Consider the following 17,910-nt stretch of genomic DNA (forward strand, 5'->3'; position numbering starts at 1 on the left):
AACAATGCCTATGCAGGGGATTTGAGTTCTTTTTAGGCCTCTTGCGCACAAAAGTTTTTTTTTCAGATTAACAAAACACTGAATTTAAGGCTGTAATGTACCAAAATACGAAAAAAGTCAAGGGGGGTGAATACTTTTGCTAGGCGCTGTTTATGGGTATTTATCACTACATGACGAGGCAAATTTGGAATTCAGCAGTCTGGAAAAAAAAGGGTATTTTATTTTTTGTGCTCTTATTGTATTATAAGACAAAAGAAGAGCAAGAAAAATAAGGAGATGATTTGAGGCTTCATATAATTAATAATTCATTCTTTTTTATTTGTTTGGATTCTGGGGTCAGTGTTCCTTTAATCTTAGCGTATAACCATCGCACACATCAGATTCTCAACAGATCTTACCAAATATAGCTGGGTTTGCCAGTTGTCTGCAGATAAATATCTCATGTGTATGGCAAGCTTATCTGTGCTCTGAATAGCAGAGAAAGCAGCATGGGGGAATGAGAAGCTACCTGTGAAGGAATGAGCTCAATGTGGAGCACTGACCACCCAGTGATTGTGATGTGTATTGCAGTCTGTCCTGGGTTTAGTTAGCTTATCCCGATATATGAGAGATGCACAACATTTTCTGGTCTGAGAGACACATTGTTAGACTGAACCAAAACCATTTTACTTACAAAACATATACCAACAGCTAATAGTGTTTATAGTGCTTTGGAATCCGTATGTGGTACACCACTGACAACTGGTCATTCAACTTCCAGGAATCTCACTATCAGAAGAAAGATGCACCCCTTCTTCTACGCCATTAACTCCAGAAAGGAAGAGAATATGCATGCATGCGGATCTCTCCATCATAGTCTTCCTCAACCATGTAGCTTTCAAGCCCAATACTTGAGTCTCCCCACTTGGGGCAGCTCAAAATTTTATTTTGCCCTAGCCACACACTATTGATATTATAGTAGTACTAAAACTACAAACCCGTATTATTGGCAGTTAATACTAGGAAGCCATGCGACTTGATCATATGTTCAACAGACTATCCCTTTTAATACACAGCGTGACTCAGCACTTTCAAATGTAAGAGCAGCTTGCAAGTCTGAAAAGTTTGGGGACTCCTTCAATGAAATGGGGATTCCAGAGATATGGCCATACAATGCACCATCAGTACTTACCCATGCCTTCATCCGCAAACTTCTCTAGGATGTGAACAGCCATTAGACAAGCATGTATCTGATCAGATGATTGGTGGTCGCTTGTTGTGCACCCTTGCATTATATGGACTGTGAAACCAGCAAATGTGTTCTGTTTATTCACTGATACCACCAAGAAGCTCGCAATTTATTCTCCTCAACACAGGCACTCAAGTACTTACAAACACTAATCTAGGGCAAGGGCAATTTACATATTTTTTCGTATGGAACATAACCTCAAAAATACCCTGAAAAAATCATCATACACAACTGTGTCTCTTCAATGACAGCCAAAACCCCCACCTGAGCAGCATCTATGACATCTTATTCAGCCATGGAGCACCCTGCTCTGTAGTGATGAACAGCAAGGACCCTAAAACAGTGTTGTCTACATAAGGATCACTGATTTGACAAATATGAGCTAAATTGAATATTTTTGGATTATTGATGTAAACTCGTATAATCAATATGTATGGCACACGGCAACCAGGTGTTTATCTTTTATGGAAAGGGTCATTTAAGGGTACTTGCGGCAATTGCGGCAGAGAGATCCGGCAAGCAGTTCCGTCGCCGGAACTGCCTGCCGGATCAGGCAAAACGTATGCCAACTGATGCCATTAGTGAGACTGATCAGGATCCTTATCAGTCTTAAAAATGCCTGATCAGTCGAAAAAAATGCATTAAAATGCCGGATCCGTCTTTCCGGTGTCATCCGGCAAAACGGATCGGGCATTTATTTTTTTCACCTTTTTTTCAGTCTGCGCATGCGCAGACCAGAAGGACGGATCTGGCATTCCGGTATTCTGAATGCCGGATCCGGCACTAATACATTCATATGGAAAAAAATGCTGGATCCGGCATTCAGGCAAGTCTTCCGTTTTTTTTTGCCGGAGATGAAACCGTAGCATGCTGCGGTTTTCTCTTTTGCCTGATCAGTCAAAACGACTGAACTGAAGACATCCTGATGCATCCTGAACGGATTACTCTCCATTCAGAGTGCATGGGGATATGCCTGATCAGTTCTTTTCCGGTATAGATCCCCTGTGACGGAACTCTATGCCGGAAAAGAAAAACGCAAGTGTGAAAGTACCCTAACCCCTCCATACTGTAACACTGATGCTACACAAAAAATAGGAATTGTCATCGGTATATATATATATATATATATATATATGTTATAATCACTTTTGTTCACAAAAAATTTCAGAGTTACTGCCATAACTTTAATTTCCTGTCCAACAATCCGGAAAGCTAACATGCTGAATATACAGTACAGACCAAAAGTTTGGACACACCTTCTCATTCAAAGAGTTTTCTTTATTTTCATGACTATGAAAATTGTAGATTCACACTGAAGGCATCAAAATTATGAATTACACATGTGGAATTCTATACATAACAAAAAAAGTGTGAAACAACTGAAAATAAGTCATATTCTAGGTTCTTCAAAGTAGCCACCTTTTGCTTTGATTACTGCTTTGTACACTCTTGGCATTCTCTTGATGAGCTTCAAGAGGTAGTCACCTGAAATGGTTTTCACTTCACAGGTGTGCCCTGTCAGGTTTAATAAGTGGGATTTCTTGCCTTATAAATGGGGTTGGGACCATCAGTTGCATTGTGGAGAAGTCAGGTGGATACACAGCTGATAGTCCTACTGAATAGACTGTTAGAATTTGTATTATGGCAAGAAAAAAGCAGCTAAGTAAAGAAAAACGAGTGGCCATCATTACTTTAAGAAATGAAAGTCAGTCAGTCCGAAAAATTGGGAAAACTTTGACAGTGTCCCCAAGTGCAGTCACAAAAACCATCAAGCGCTACAAAGAAACTGGCTCACATGCGGACCACCCCAGGAAAGAAAGACCAAGAGTCACCTCTGCTGCGGAGGATAAGTTCATCCGAGTCACCAGCCTCAGAAATCGCAGGTTAATGCCACACAGAGTTCTAGCAGCAGACACATCTCTAGAACAACTGTTAAGACGAGACTGTGTGAATCAGGCCTTCATGGTAGAATATCTGCTAGGAAACCACTGCTAAGGACAGGCAACAAGCAGAATAGACTTGTTTGGGCTAAAGAACACAAGGAATGGACATTAGACCAGTAGAAATCTGTGCTTTGGTCTGATGAGTCCAAATTTGAGATCTTTGGTTCCAACCACCGTGTCTTTGTGCGACGCAGAAAAGGTGAACGGATGGACTCTACATGCTTGGTTCCCACCGTGAAGCATGGAGGAGGAGGTGTGATGGTGTGGGGGTGCTTTGCTGGTGACACTGTTGGGGATTTATTCAAAATTGAAGGCATACTGAACCAGCATGGCTACCACAGCATCTTGCAGCGACATGCTATTCCACCCGGTTTGCGTTTAGTTGGACCATCATTTATTTTTCAACAGGACAATGACCCAAAACACACCTCCAGGCTGTGTAAGGGCTATTTGACCATGAAGGAGAGTGATGGGGTGCGGCTCCAGATGACCTGGCCTCCACAGTCACCGGACCTGAACCCAATCGAGATGGTTTGGGGTGAGCTGGACTGCAGAGTGAATGCAAAAGGGCCAACAAGTGCTAAGCATCTCTGGGAACTCCTTCAAGACTGTTGGAAGACCATTTCAGGTGACTACCTCTTGAAGCTCATCATGAGAATGCCAAGAGTGTGCAAAGCAGTAATCAAAGCAAAAGGTGGCTACTTTGAAGAACCTAGAATATGACATATTTTCAGTTGTTTCACACTTTTTTGTTATATATATAATTCCACATGTGTTAATTCATAGTTTTAATGCCTTCAGTGTAAATCTACAATTTTCATAGTCATGAAAATAAAGAAAACTCTTTGAATGAGAAGGTGTGTCCAAACTTTTGGTCTGTACTGTATGTCAATGCATTACAATGGATATTGACCTTCTTAGCTGCCCTCGTAACAAACTGCACTAACTACAGAATATAACATTCAATTCTGTCCTTATTCGTGTTGAGCAAAGCAAAGCATTTGAAGTGGAATTTGGTCTGAAGTTTAGGAAAAATTATTTGTGGTAACAGATTAGTTTTTGTCCTGCTGTGTGATTAGGACAGGTTTTGTGTGTACTAATAGGACGGCAGCCATTTTATTTATCCTAATGATTGTTCATTATAGCTAATGAAATTTATTTGGGTATATATTTATAATAAAATAATATTTAAGTATTTTCATTTTCTTAATTCCCAGAGAACCCCTTTAATGATGGTCATCCTCATCTTTTGCTGGCTTTACTTCTTTCAAATCATCCTTCAAAGTCTCCATGTCCTAGAAAAGTCAGTAAGATGCAGAGATAGGAGGAGCTGGATGTTCCTGATGACATACTGTATTCTCACTGATATTAGATTATGTGGAAAAGGCGGAAAAGCAGATGGCAGAAGAAGAAATCCCATCTGTAGGGCAGGAGAGTGCAGGGGTTGGAGAAGAGGGTATGTCAGAGCTGATTAATATTCTGCTCTGGCATAACCTGCAGGACCTCGCAGGCCAAACAGCAATAACATGCATATTGTGCCCCCACCTAACCAGCCAAACCCCATACCGGCAACACCCCCTGTTTAAAGGTGCTGTGCAGCCATTAACAATGAAGAAGGACTATACAGCGCGGGCTAATTGGCCGCGTGGTTCCTCAACGCAGCATGGCCGCTCTGTCTGGCTGTACCATATTAGCTCATGCACACGACAGTATGTATTTTGCAGTCCGCAAAAAACGGATCCTCAAAAAATACGGATGACATCCGTGTGCATTCCGTATTTTGCGGAACAGAACAGCTGGCCCTTAATAGAACAGTACGATCCTTGTCCGTAATGCGGACAATAATAGGACATGTATTATTTTTTTGCGGAACAGAAATATGGACATACGGAAACAGAATGCACACTGAGTAACTTCATTTTTTTTTTTGGGGTACCCTTGAAGTGAATGTTTCCGCATACGGTCCACAAAAAAAAAACGGAACGGACACGGAAAGAAAATACGTGCCTAAGGCAGAGTGGCTTGGGTATACCTGATTTATAGCGATTTGTGACAAATTAATTCATAACAAGTCGTATTTCTTGGCTAGCTTTGCTGAAGTTGGCGAATTAAATTTTTCAAAACTTTGCTCATCCTTAGTCCTTATTGCCAAAACCAGGATCATTCAAGAAACAATGAAAGTTCAAACTTCTGCATTCACCGAATCTCGCTAGCCAAAAAAGAACCATTTGCACCAGAACCAACTAAATCGTTTTTAATGTTATTACTTTGAACTTCTAGAATTTCTGAGCTAAGAAAACCAGTCAACAATCTTTATAAACCTATTTATTTCACTTTTTCTCTGAATATACAGCTCATATTCCAGAAAAAAAGACATTGACATGGAGGCTAGAAAAATATGTCAAATGGCTGCAAAATACCTGGAAGATCCTGATTCATCTACTAACACTCAGCCGCTCTGTGGAACAAGTGCTCAATTTTTAGGAATTACCTTATGCACATTTATCACACAATAATTTTTCCAGATCTGTTTGTTTAAACAGAAGTGGATTAGAGTTTTAGCTAAATGTCACTGAAAAGGTCATCGGGATCTGGAGAGTTTTCTGATGTTGGTAAAGGAGGATTTACTGATGAAGGATTTTTGCCAGTTGTCTTTGAAGAGGCTGGTTTACATCTGCAAGAACAAAGAATAAGAACTGTTAGGTTTTGCTCTTAATTTATCTTTTATCATCAAATAATAAGAGCACATTTAGTGAAGCCTACACTTTATACTGATTTAGTACCATTCCTTCAAATTGGCACAAATAGGATAAACATTATTTTCTGTGGTTCTGTAGAATGTGGTGCTATACAACAAACGTATAGAAATACATATACAGGGGGATTTAAAAAGAATAATGCAAACTTATAGCCTCCGTATTGATAACTGAGAGAGCATAGCAAGAAATTATTACCGTAATATGACAAGACACACCAGCTATCCAAGTCTTATCTATACACAACAAATGTTCCATGGGAGCTTCACTGGTGACATGGCAGATGTCTAGGTGGTAATCCAGTTCTGTCCAGATGCGTGCCAGCATATCCTCCAATAAGGACTTCACTTTTTCAGTGATACATCCTCTCAGGTCATTCAGATCCTGTGGCTAAGGAATTCGGGTGATGTAGCCCCACAGAAAGAAGTCACAGGGTGTTAGATCTGTTCATGGAGGCCAGCGCAATATTGGTGAATTCTATGTTCTGCCACAGTCTTTTAAACATTCCAGTAGATTTTCATTCAGGTATCAGAGGGCACTGTCCTGCTGATAGACTACGTTTGGCAGATCTTCCTCTATTTGTGGTATAAGCCATTCTCTTAACATTTTCATGTAGGAGCAGCCACTGACAAGATCCTCAGCAAAAAAAGAAGGGAACGTAGACTTTGCGTCTGCTCATTACACAGAACAGGTTTACTTTGGACGAGTCCCTCGTGCTCGATAAGGGCATGTGGGTTTTCTGAGCCCCAGGTTGTAACATTAAAGTGACTGACCACTAAGGGGAAAGGTAACATCATTGATGAACACCAGACTGTAAGAAAATTTGTCCTCTTCCAATTGGTCCTGCAAGTCAATACAAAAGTCACAGTATTTCAGTTTGTCGTCTGGTTTCTTCAAGAATTTGTAGTCTGTACAGGCTTACAATGCAGATGTTTTTGTAAGATATGCCATACCGTGGTTTGTGGCACTTGCAGTTCCATACAAGTCAACCTTTTTTACTTTCTAGGACTATACTTGTACATGGCTTAAATCCTGTTCACTGTCACTTTCAAAGACTTTGGACGGCCTGGACTTTTCTCATGACATAAACAGCCAGTGGTTTCGAATTTCTTCACCCAAAGAGAAATACTGTTTTTATGCGGAGCACATTTACCAAATTTTGCTGTTCTGTCACAACAGATATCATTCTTTCATAATGCAACAGGCAAAAAGCAAATAAGGCTTTTTTTTCTTACTGCAATGTCACCATCTTAAACCTGACCCATTGTGTACAGGTTTAAACTATTCATGAAAACTGTCTAAACTAACTTTGTCCATAGCAACCAATCAGCACAGCTTATTTTTTTCAAAGGCAGAATTTGCTTACTTTAACTACAGACCTTTAGTTTTGCACCATCCTTTTTGAATTACCCTGTATGTACAGGTGTACGTGAATGCGTCATACACATAAGTAGACGGTGTTGCCTGACATATACCTAATGTACGCCACTGTACAAAGATACAGACACAAATCACCCACAGATTTCTATAAAATCAAAACGTACACCACATGGTAACTGCACAGAAGAGGGTGGTTAACTATGTTTTCTATACAGCAAAAAATAAGGTACATAACGTATACAGCCTGCATAGACCAAAAGGACACTCTTTCAGCTTCCGTTGGTTGAACAGAGCCTTATATATGTAGGAGATATTACGAAAGTTTTTCCCGTGAGTCTAAATGGATGTGAAAATTACAGATGCAGTGGGAAAGCGAGAATAACCAAAAAGATTTTAGAATAAAGGCATTGGATGATAGAGATAAGATGTGGGGTTATTCAGACTGTTTAAAGTATTGCCTACTGTTAAATCAAAGCTTTGGAGGACCACTGAAACCAATGGATGCTATTTTATGTAGAAATGAAAATAAAACATCTGATCATGCAGGTTCCAAAATATTTCCAGAAAATTGAATGCTGAGATGTCCTGGCTGGTGGGGACCCAGAAGAAAAAGATGAGAAGTTCTGCCCTACTTGGTTTGCTCTGCTCATTTGTCATCCTTGTCTTGGAAAATTCCAGATAACTGAGTAGAGTTTGGGATATAAATAAGTTCTTGATTATCAGATGCCAAAATCAAGTATATCTATCTTTAAAAATTATAAAATTTTAACTGCTAACGGTTTCTAGGTTGGTGTATTATGATTGATGCAGTTTCGTTTCTTTTATTACTTGTGTAGGCAATTTGTTCTAAAGTCCCTGAACTAGATTTCACCTTGAGAGTTTGCTTCTCTGCTGTAGATTTAACAGATGGTTGCTTACACATGAAAAAAACAATAGAAAGTGACTTCCAATATAAAGGTTACTATGTTTTATTAACATAGTCTTCTAATCGCTTTAATATGAAACTAAACATGAACATAAAATAATAGTAATTAAAATAATAAAAAGGGGGAAGCAAGATGGACCTCTAAGAAGTGATAGTGGTTAAAATCAAATTGCAAGATATGTGGATTGTACAGTAAAAAAATAAATATATATATAAAAAGCCAAAAAGTAGGACTGCACTCCTGAGTTGTAGTGAAATCAAAAAAACTTTTATTCACCCATAATGTGGCAAATACATATATGAGAGAGAGAGAGAGAGAGAGAGAGAGAGACGGAAAGGATGACTGAAGGGAAATACATTCTCTAAACTGAGTAGTAAAATTGAATATGAAATAATATAAATGTTAACAAGTCAGTCCTGGAGGAAGGAGACGAAGTTAGCGGCAGTATATGCCGATACTAGAAGATAAAATTAAAATGATAAATCACAGAGCACTTAAAAGCTCAAATAGATTTTGGCACTTGTATACTCCTAATCTGCTTTTAATCTTCTCCTTGGCCAATTTGGAACTTGTTTCTGGAAGCGGACTGAAATCTATCTCTTGGAGACAAGTGGCTTACCAAAACAAGCAGGAAATCTGGCTGCTGTAAGTATATATTTAGACATATCTCCCGAAATGCAAATACAGCCTGTTCCCTCCAGCTGAGCCTATTAATGGTGTACAACAATTACACCCAATAAAAGAGAAAATTACATCAAGGCTTAGCGCATTATCGTATGGGTATTAGACCAACATTACTGTTATTTCGTGGGGGCCAGAGCATTTCCCCTTAGGCTACTCGGTAGCTTATGATGAAAGCTTATGTCACGCAACAATCAGGACTATGGTCTTACATTCTAGAAAAGGCTCTTTACATGAAGATGGAGGCTCCTGGGTCCATCAGCCCAACCTTCTGGCTTATATTTTGTATTCCGGTATAGGAACATTATATGGGCCCAAATCACCATTCACATCACTGACACGTACAGTGTGATACATTGGATTCATATATTGGGGGTGAATTGCCAATACTGTCTAAAAATAAAACTGGTCTGATGGCCAATATCAAAATGAAAGTTAAAATGAATGAATGAACGAATTAATGAAAATGAAAGCTATGCAATAATCTGTTGGACATAGTATTCAGCCATTTAATAGCTGTGATCCCCATTCCAGTATATAGCATGGTAGACAGGTGTAGCCTTCATTTCAGAGATTTAAATAAAAACTGCCTGTTAACAATAACAACCAATCAATATTCTTCTACTGAAAAATGAAAGCTGCAGAGTAATTGGTTGCTATGGGCAACAAGTACAGATTTTGTTAAACCCGTTTCATTAATCTGTCCTGTGTTATTTCTGGTGGTCCATATCATTGTAATACACTCTTCTACTCCGTGGATTATCATATGGTATACAATAAATGGTTAAATGGCCATTTCAGCAGAGCTAAGCAAGGTCATAGCCACCATTTTATCTCTGGATAGTCTTTACTCATTGGTGACCCTGCTTAATTAAGTGGAAATACATAAAGGAATGATGTCTCAGCCTTGGCATTCAGGAATCTGAGAAAGCTGGGTGAACTACAATGGCAGTTTTTGTTGTCACCATGATTTGTTTTCCAAGACTTACCTATTGACGACCTATCTATCAATATCAAGTCGACAGCGGAGGGGGGGGGGGGGGCATCTACCCCATCACTGTCATCAGCATATTTTACAAATCAAGGACTTACAACCTCAAAATGAAATTGGTCAGCATTTCTGTGAGCCAGTCCCAACATACAGTAGTAAAGAAATGTGCACAGCAAGCCAACTGCTGGAAGACTGGAAGATGGCAACAAGATGGCCGGGAGCTAAGGTAACCCATTCCCTTTATCTATAACTGTCCCCTGACGTGTTTAACCACTAGAGCCCTATTACCAGAACATATATGACCCCAGAGGAGAGGAATACATGCCAAGAGTGCAGAATACTACATTCTTCATTCAATAGGTCTCATGCACACAACCATATTTCTCATCCACGTCTGATCTGCATTTTCACAGAAAGCACACAGTACGATTCATTTCTATGGGTCTGCAAAAAAACGGACAGTACACTGATGTTATCCATATTATGTCTGCATCCGTATGTCCATTCCGCAAATGACAGCACATGTCCTATTCTTGTCTGTATTGTGGACAATAGTCATTTCTTGTAAAGAGGGTAATAAAAATGAGGATTGTACATAAAAAGTGTCCGTAATTTGTGGACCGCCACATGCATCAGGCCTTTGAGTCACAGCCTGACATCCAGATGACTCTATAGGTAAAGGGGTTGTGCAGGCCATATATTGATGACCTATCCTCAGGATATATCATCGATATCAGAACAGTGGGGGATTGACACTTAGCACCCCCGCCGATCAGCCGTTTTTAAGAGGAAACGCCGATGATGTAATGTAATGTAGCCGAAACAAAGACGATGGGCAATGTAACGAAGAGGAAGTAGCCTCCTCTTCAAACAGCTGATCGACTAGGGGCCGGAAGTTGGACTGATTGATTAGATATTGATGACCTATCCTGATGATAGGACATCAACATATATGGTCTGCACAACCCCCTGAAGACCTTGCACCCAGGTATAATGTAGGCAGACTATGCTTGATACAGTTCTTACAGTTCTTAAAAGAGCGGTTGTATGAGATTAGAAAAACATGGCTGCTTTCCTACACAAATAGCACCACTCTCGTCCACGGGTTGTGTCTGGTATTGTAGTGAAGCCAAATGCACAATCACAATACTGAGCAGCAATATCAGACTCAGCCTCAGAAGAAAGAAGCCAAGTATTAGGTTACTTTCACATCTGCGTTTTTGCTGGTTTCGTCATGAATCAGCAAAAACGCTTCAGTCATAATGCAACCGTCTGCATCCACTATGAACGGATCCGTTTGTATTATCTCTAAAATAGTCAAGACAGATCCGTCTCTAAAACCATTTTTACTCAATGGAGGACAGATTTGTTTTCTTTTGTGTCAGAGAAAACAGATCTGTCACCATTGACTTACATTGTGAGTCATGACAGATCCATCTTGCTCCGTATCCCAGGACGCACTTAAAAACGCTGCTTGCAGCGCTATTGTGTGCATCATGAGAACGCAATGAGACGGAATGGAATGCATTTTGGAGCACTCCGTTCCCTTCAGATCAGTTTTGTCCCCATTGACAATAAATGGGGACAAAACTGAAGCATTTTCCCCCGCTATTGAGACCCTACGGCGGATCTCAATAGCGTAAAGGGAAAGCGCAGGTGTGAATGTAGCCTAACATGTAACCATACGTACTGTATGTCCAGAATGTCACACAATAACGGCTTGTTTGCTAGTCTTCTAGGTAGTGTGCAGAGTAACTGGGAATTCTCATGCATATTGTAAAGGTAAGCAGATACACGCTGGGTTCACAGTGAAGGTAGGAGTCATTCTAGTGAAATGAGTTTGACGGTTTTCTGCTATATGTTCACATCAAAGCTGAATCTGGAGTGTAAATAATAGCCCTGAAATCAGGGTTATCTATAATTACAGATCCTCACCTAAAGACACATGAGCGGTCACAATGCCGATGTGGTGACAATTACTATGTAAGAAAGGAGACCCTAAATACGGGTGAAGAATTAGGAGCCGACCTACCCAGGAACGACACGCCTCGGAGGTAGGAAGAGGAATTGATTGTTCTTCTAATTGGCCACTTGTCTATCTAAATTGCTGCAAATGTCCTAATATATTCATTAATGTTGCTCTAAGGCCCCGTTCACATGATCGGGCTTTGTAGAAACAAGTCTGCCATGGATTTTAAGGCCAATCTTTGCACTTCTGTTGCGGATTTGAATTTGATTCTCTCAATTAAAGGGGTTTTCCAAGATTTATTTTAACTGATGACTAATCCTCTGGATATTTCATCAGTATCTGATCAGTGGGTGTCCAACACCCGGGATCCCTGTCGATCATCTGTCTGACTGAAAGGGGAAAAGGCGCTTGCAGGAGCGCAGCAGCCTTCTCTCAGCTCAACGAGCTCAGCCCCATTCACTTCAATTGATGGCCTTGGCAAAGCTGCGAGAAGGCCACGGCGCCACTGCCTTCTCAAACAGCTGGTCGGCTGGTGTCCTGGGTGTTGGCCCCCCACCGATCAGATACTGAAATACAGGAGATAGGTCATCAGTTAAAAAAAAATCTCAGAAAACCCCTTTAAGGCTACATGCACACAACCATATGTGTTTTGCGGTCCGCAAATTGCGATCCGCAAAAAAAACGAAACGGATGACACCCATATGCCATCCATTTTTTTGCGGATCCATTGTAACAATGCCTATCCTTGTCCGCAAAATGGACAAGAATAGGACATGTTCTATTTGTTTTGCGGGGCTACAGAACGGACATACCGATGCGGACAGCACATTGAAATGAATGGGTCCGCATCCTATCCGCAAAAATGACGGAACGGGCACGGAAACAAAATACGTTCATGTAGGCTAAATCCTATAAGCTCCATTATAATATCCACACCACAGTACAGAATTATTTTAAGAATAAGAACATCCATTCATATGTTTTGCTGGCTGAACTGCAATGAATCCTATTCTTAATCTGAGCATAAATCCAGACTGACTTCACAATCTGTAAACATTGCCTATGATGGGAGTTCACATTTTCTAGGGGACTTAGAGCTAGGAGCCCCGCACACTGCAGGGAAATCATAGCATGACCTGCACACGCATTGAGGGTACTTATTGTTCTTATTCTTTTGTTTTTATTTGTTCATCAGTTTATATCGTTAATGATTCACAAGAAACATAATCTCTGCAATGGGGGATGACTCATTTTGTGACTTGACAATCAGCCATGTACAAATGGTAGTTGTGCCAAAGTCAGAAGACCTGGACTTTGTAGGTCAAAAGAGCATGTAATCAACTAAGCCTACTTTCACACTCACGTTTTGTGCGGATCCGTCATGGACGGATCCATTCAGATAATACAACCATCTGCATCCGTTCAGAATGGATCCGTTGGTATTATCTGTAACATAGCTGTTTTCTATTGTGCCAGATTGTGTCAGTCCCCATTGACTTACATTGTGTGCCAGGACGGATCCGTTTGGCTCAGTTTCATCAGACACCAAAACGCTGCAAGCAGAGTTCTGGTGTCCACCTCCAAAGTGGAATGGAGACTGAACTGAGGCAAACTGATGCATTCTGAGCTGATCCTTTTCCATTCAGAATGCATGAGAATGCAGTCTGATCCGTTTTGGAGCGCTTGTGAGAGCCCTGAACAGATCTCACAAACGGAAAGCCAAAACGCGAGTGTAAAAGTAGACTAAAATGTTTAGCAAAACAGATCACATCAAAATCACAGCAGACCACTGATCTTAGCTGTGGTCCTATGAAACTGGATGATTGTGTGTTCAACATTTAATTAAAGGGCTAGTGCACATTAAAAGAGTTCTCCAGGAATTCAATGTTGATAACCTATAGCAGCTGCACTTGGTATTGCAGCTCAGTCCTATTCACTAATGGAACCGAGTTGCACAAAGGCCATATGAGTAATCGACTGAGGAAGAGTTGTGGCCCCTTCATACAGATGACTGGTGTAGGTGCCAGGAACCGGATACCCACAGATCAGATATCGATGACCTAGCTTGTATCTGTAGTATGCGTTTTATATATATATATATATATATATATATATATAGAGATTAGCTAATGGACCTGACTTAGCACGGGTATATTTAATCTATTTCATTTAATGTTTGTGTGTGTGTCGTTAAAAGATAGACAGTATACACTATAACAGTGACATCCACAGCCCCCCACCCCTTAACACTGCCCTGTCTCCTTAAAATGGGACCTCCACAGCAGCTCACTCCCTTAACTTTGATATTTCCAGCAGCCTTCCCCTTTAACAGTGAGTTTAACAGTGGCCCCTTAACACTGACCTCCATAGCGGACCGTCCCCTTAACTGTGACCTCCACAGCAGCCTGCCCCGAGGGTAGCCAGAGGTCCGGTTTTAGGCAGGACAGTCCGGCTTTCATACTCCCTGTCCTCCGTCCAGCGCAGGGCCTGGAGGGACACAGGGATGTCCTTTTGAACAGCTTACTCTCAGACAGCAGCACATCTACAAGCCAATAGACCCTAGACATATGTAAGGCACTTAATTAAATATTTACAAATAGTCCCATGGACTGATAATTGCCTTAGCTTGACATATGTCTATTTCACTAATAGTAAGACTTAACTTTTAATAATTATTATATAAAAAATCAATTGTCTAAATAAACTGAGTTAAAAATATCAGTTGTGTAGCTTCCTTTAATTTTTTTTAATGGATATATAAGCACTGTTAATAGCACAGTGCTATCGTAGTATGTATGGACTTAGAGGAACTGGTGCGCTGGCTCCAGCTCCTGTCACTTGTAGATCTGTCACTAACTGCTCTATTGTATTGACTCACTGCCCATTCCCCTTAAGATGCCAGATTTGCTGGCGAAACATGTCGGGGGGCAGTGTTTGAGAGTTTTTTAAAACAGGGGTGTTACTTCTATCAGTAGTTAATAGTAAATACAATAGAGCAAAAGGAAGCGACACAACTGATATTTTTAACTCAGTTTATTTGGCCAATAGATTTTTTATATAATAATTATTAAAAGTTAAGTCTTACTATTAGTGAAATAGACATATGTCAAGCTAATGCAATTATCAGTCCATGGGACTATTTGTAAATAGTTTTCAGGGAGAAAGTCAATCTCCCTCCCACCCCTGGAGCTTCATTTTTTCAATACCCGTCGGCTGCAGAGTGGGAAGGGGCGTGGCCTAACCAGGTCAGGGCATGGCTTAGCGAGAGCTGGGGGCGGGGTTTTTAAGTCCCTCTTTTGAGGGTAGCCTGAATGGCCACCCTACCTGCCCTTTTAACTGTGACCTCCACAGCACTCCACTCCCTTAACAGTGTCATCCACAGCGCCCCTCCCCATTAAAGCTGACCTACAGCAATAAAGAAAAATGGCTGGGTTGTTATGGAAACCTGGGGTAAAACTGTGTGTATGTGGAGACTAAGGACCTGTGAGCTTCTATTGGCTGATAAGGGACATGTGACCGTGTGTATGGCAGTTGGGATATGAAGAGAAAGACCTGAAGGCTTCTATTGGCTAATGTAGGACATGTGATGTGATATATTAGCATTTTTTTGGAATATCTCAGGAACGGTACATCCTAGAGGGCTGAAACCCGGTCTAAAACCTTCCCGGACACCTGATGTACCTGTGTGCCAAATTTTGTGATTGTAAATGCGACGGTGTGGATTCCTTTAGTGGACATACACACACTCAGCTTTATATAATATATATATATATATATATATATATATATATACATACACACACAAAAAGAAAAAATGACAGCATCAATTCACAAAAATATACAGCTGGTGCTATGTCCAAGGGTGTGACTCCTTACCCCAAAATAATAGAAGAAAACGGACAGCACATCCAGTAGAAAATCGTGGTTTATTGACCCATGTGAGGGGTAGCTTTCGTTCAGGGGATCATCCTCACAGGTATGGCTTCAGGACACCAGGTTTCAGGTCCAAACAGTTCATTTATTGTGATACACCAGCACAAGCAAAATGAAAAAGATAATAAACACTCGCCCGTCCAGGCTCTAACTAAACATAATATTCCTGACTCACCTGTGGTCTCTCAGCCCTCCTGGCTTGGATCATCCAGAGCCTCCAGGCCTCTGTCCACAGGCAACACACTTCCCCCTTGCTGACACCCTGGGAGGTGCTTTATGCCAGCCTGATTACTTTCAGCTGGTCTCACCTGTGGTGGAATAGGAGTGTGGACCGCACTATCCACCCCTTCCTTGCCTCTACCCTGTGTGAAACCTGTCACTGTCTTACAATATATATATATATATATATATATATATATACACACACACACACACTCATATTGTGAACGCAGCCACGTATCAAGTTATAGCTCCTAGTGAGGCTGCTTTGGCAATCATCAACACACCCAAGCAGCTCCCCTGCAAACATTATTACGTTCAACATGTGTTGAACAAGCCTGCCAAAGTACATGTACTCTGGGTTATGTACCGAGGAGCCGTGATCACTCCTGTTGATGGAAACCTTGATTGGTGAACTAAAAAACAGGAAAATACTGGTAAATAAGACAAGAGGCTACAGAGAGGGTACAGCGAGGTGCTGGAGAAGAACATGTAACACTTATATGACTAAACGGAACTATGGGAACTATGTTTTCTTCCTTCTACCCTGACAATTGAATCTTACCTTTATACAACCTGCATAATACATCCATAAAATAGTCACTTTGAAAGTATGAATATACTTGTGGAGACACTGAATTTAAAGGGGGTTGTCCTTCTTAGTTAAAAATCTCCCTGAAGCTCTCAAATGTGCTAGAGAGATGCTTATTCCCCAGTTTATCACCCTCAATTCCCAGAGTGCTCTAGTTCTCCATGCCAGGATGACCAAAGTGATGATGTGCCGTATACCCCACATAGCTGATGCAGCCATAGGCCTCATAGGTATACACCATGAGACCACTAAGGCCAGAAATTGGCTGCAGCACTCACATGGGGTATATAGCTATGTCACCGTCCAACCATGTAAACATAAACCGGAACTGAGGACTGGGGCAGCATTGCTGGAAACCATGGGGGGTCTTTTTTTTTTTTCTTAAACACATTTAGAGGCTTTGAGTAGATAGTCAGACAAGTCCTTTAAGAGACTCAGAAATGATTACTTTGGCTGTGGGTGTGGAATTTCAAGTACACAAATGTGTATAACCTCTTTAAAGGGGCTGTTCCAACAAGGGAACCATTTCCATACTCCCTATTAAGACATATAGATGTCATAGAGGAAAGTATAGATGTCACAGAAGAGATTATCTGGATAATGAGGCTCTTGTTCTGGTGGACTTACTGAGACCATGTTTACGTGGATGCCCACTGCACAGGAAATGTGGTTGGAAATGGCTGATCAACAAGGGTTTCTGTAGCCAAACCCATGGCAAGAAACTAATCTTTGAGACAGCTTTTATTCTGCAAGAGGTTGTCCATGTGAGACCACCTTACATGAAAGTAGTTTTCAGATACAAGAATATAGACAGGACTGGATTTCCTTGGTGGGCGCACAATTCACACCAAGAATCCTATACCCATATAACCAAGAGTGATACATCTGTAACCGTTGTAAGGTATGCAATACATGACATTAGAAAGAAGTCCTTTAAACAAGCACAGTCATACACTTTAATCACAACTATTCAATGCCAAGCCAGATGACATAAAGAAAAAAAAGAACTCCCAGTCTCTTTAGCGTCAAGGCATGCATGCTATGAATTACATGTCACATATACGCAATCAGAAATATGTACATCATTAAAGCAAAAAAATAAACCACTGTGTAGACACTTCACGACCCTAAATACAACTATTGTCCAGTTTCTGAGAAGTGAAGTTAAAATAAGTCCAGTGGATTGAAAAGGTATGTGATCATGGATATATATCAGAGGCCTAAATAGCATATGTGAATTTGACAAATGAGGCAGAAAAATTTAAATGTTTAGTCTCAGAGACCTTTTTTAA

The 17,910-nt window shown here is 40.7% G+C and overlaps 1 protein-coding gene across 2 annotated transcripts in view; it reads right to left on the bottom strand.

The window, feature by feature from the left end:
• Window positions 1–5,481: 5,481 nt before the first annotated feature.
• The window catches only part of XRCC4 (X-ray repair cross complementing 4), a 351,886-nt gene continuing 339,457 nt past the window's right edge, over window positions 5,482–17,910 (bottom strand). For both annotated transcript variants that reach the window (XM_044276015.1, XM_044276016.1), the window contains exon 8: window positions 5,482–5,845. In XM_044276015.1, coding sequence (XP_044131950.1) covers window positions 5,734–5,845 — 112 coding nt within the window. In that variant the 3' untranslated portion in view covers window positions 5,482–5,733. The remainder of the gene's footprint in view (window positions 5,846–17,910) is intronic.

The sequence above is a fragment of the Bufo gargarizans genome, chromosome 1 (assembly GCF_014858855.1).
Source record: "Bufo gargarizans isolate SCDJY-AF-19 chromosome 1, ASM1485885v1, whole genome shotgun sequence".
NCBI lineage: Eukaryota > Metazoa > Chordata > Amphibia > Anura > Bufonidae > Bufo > Bufo gargarizans.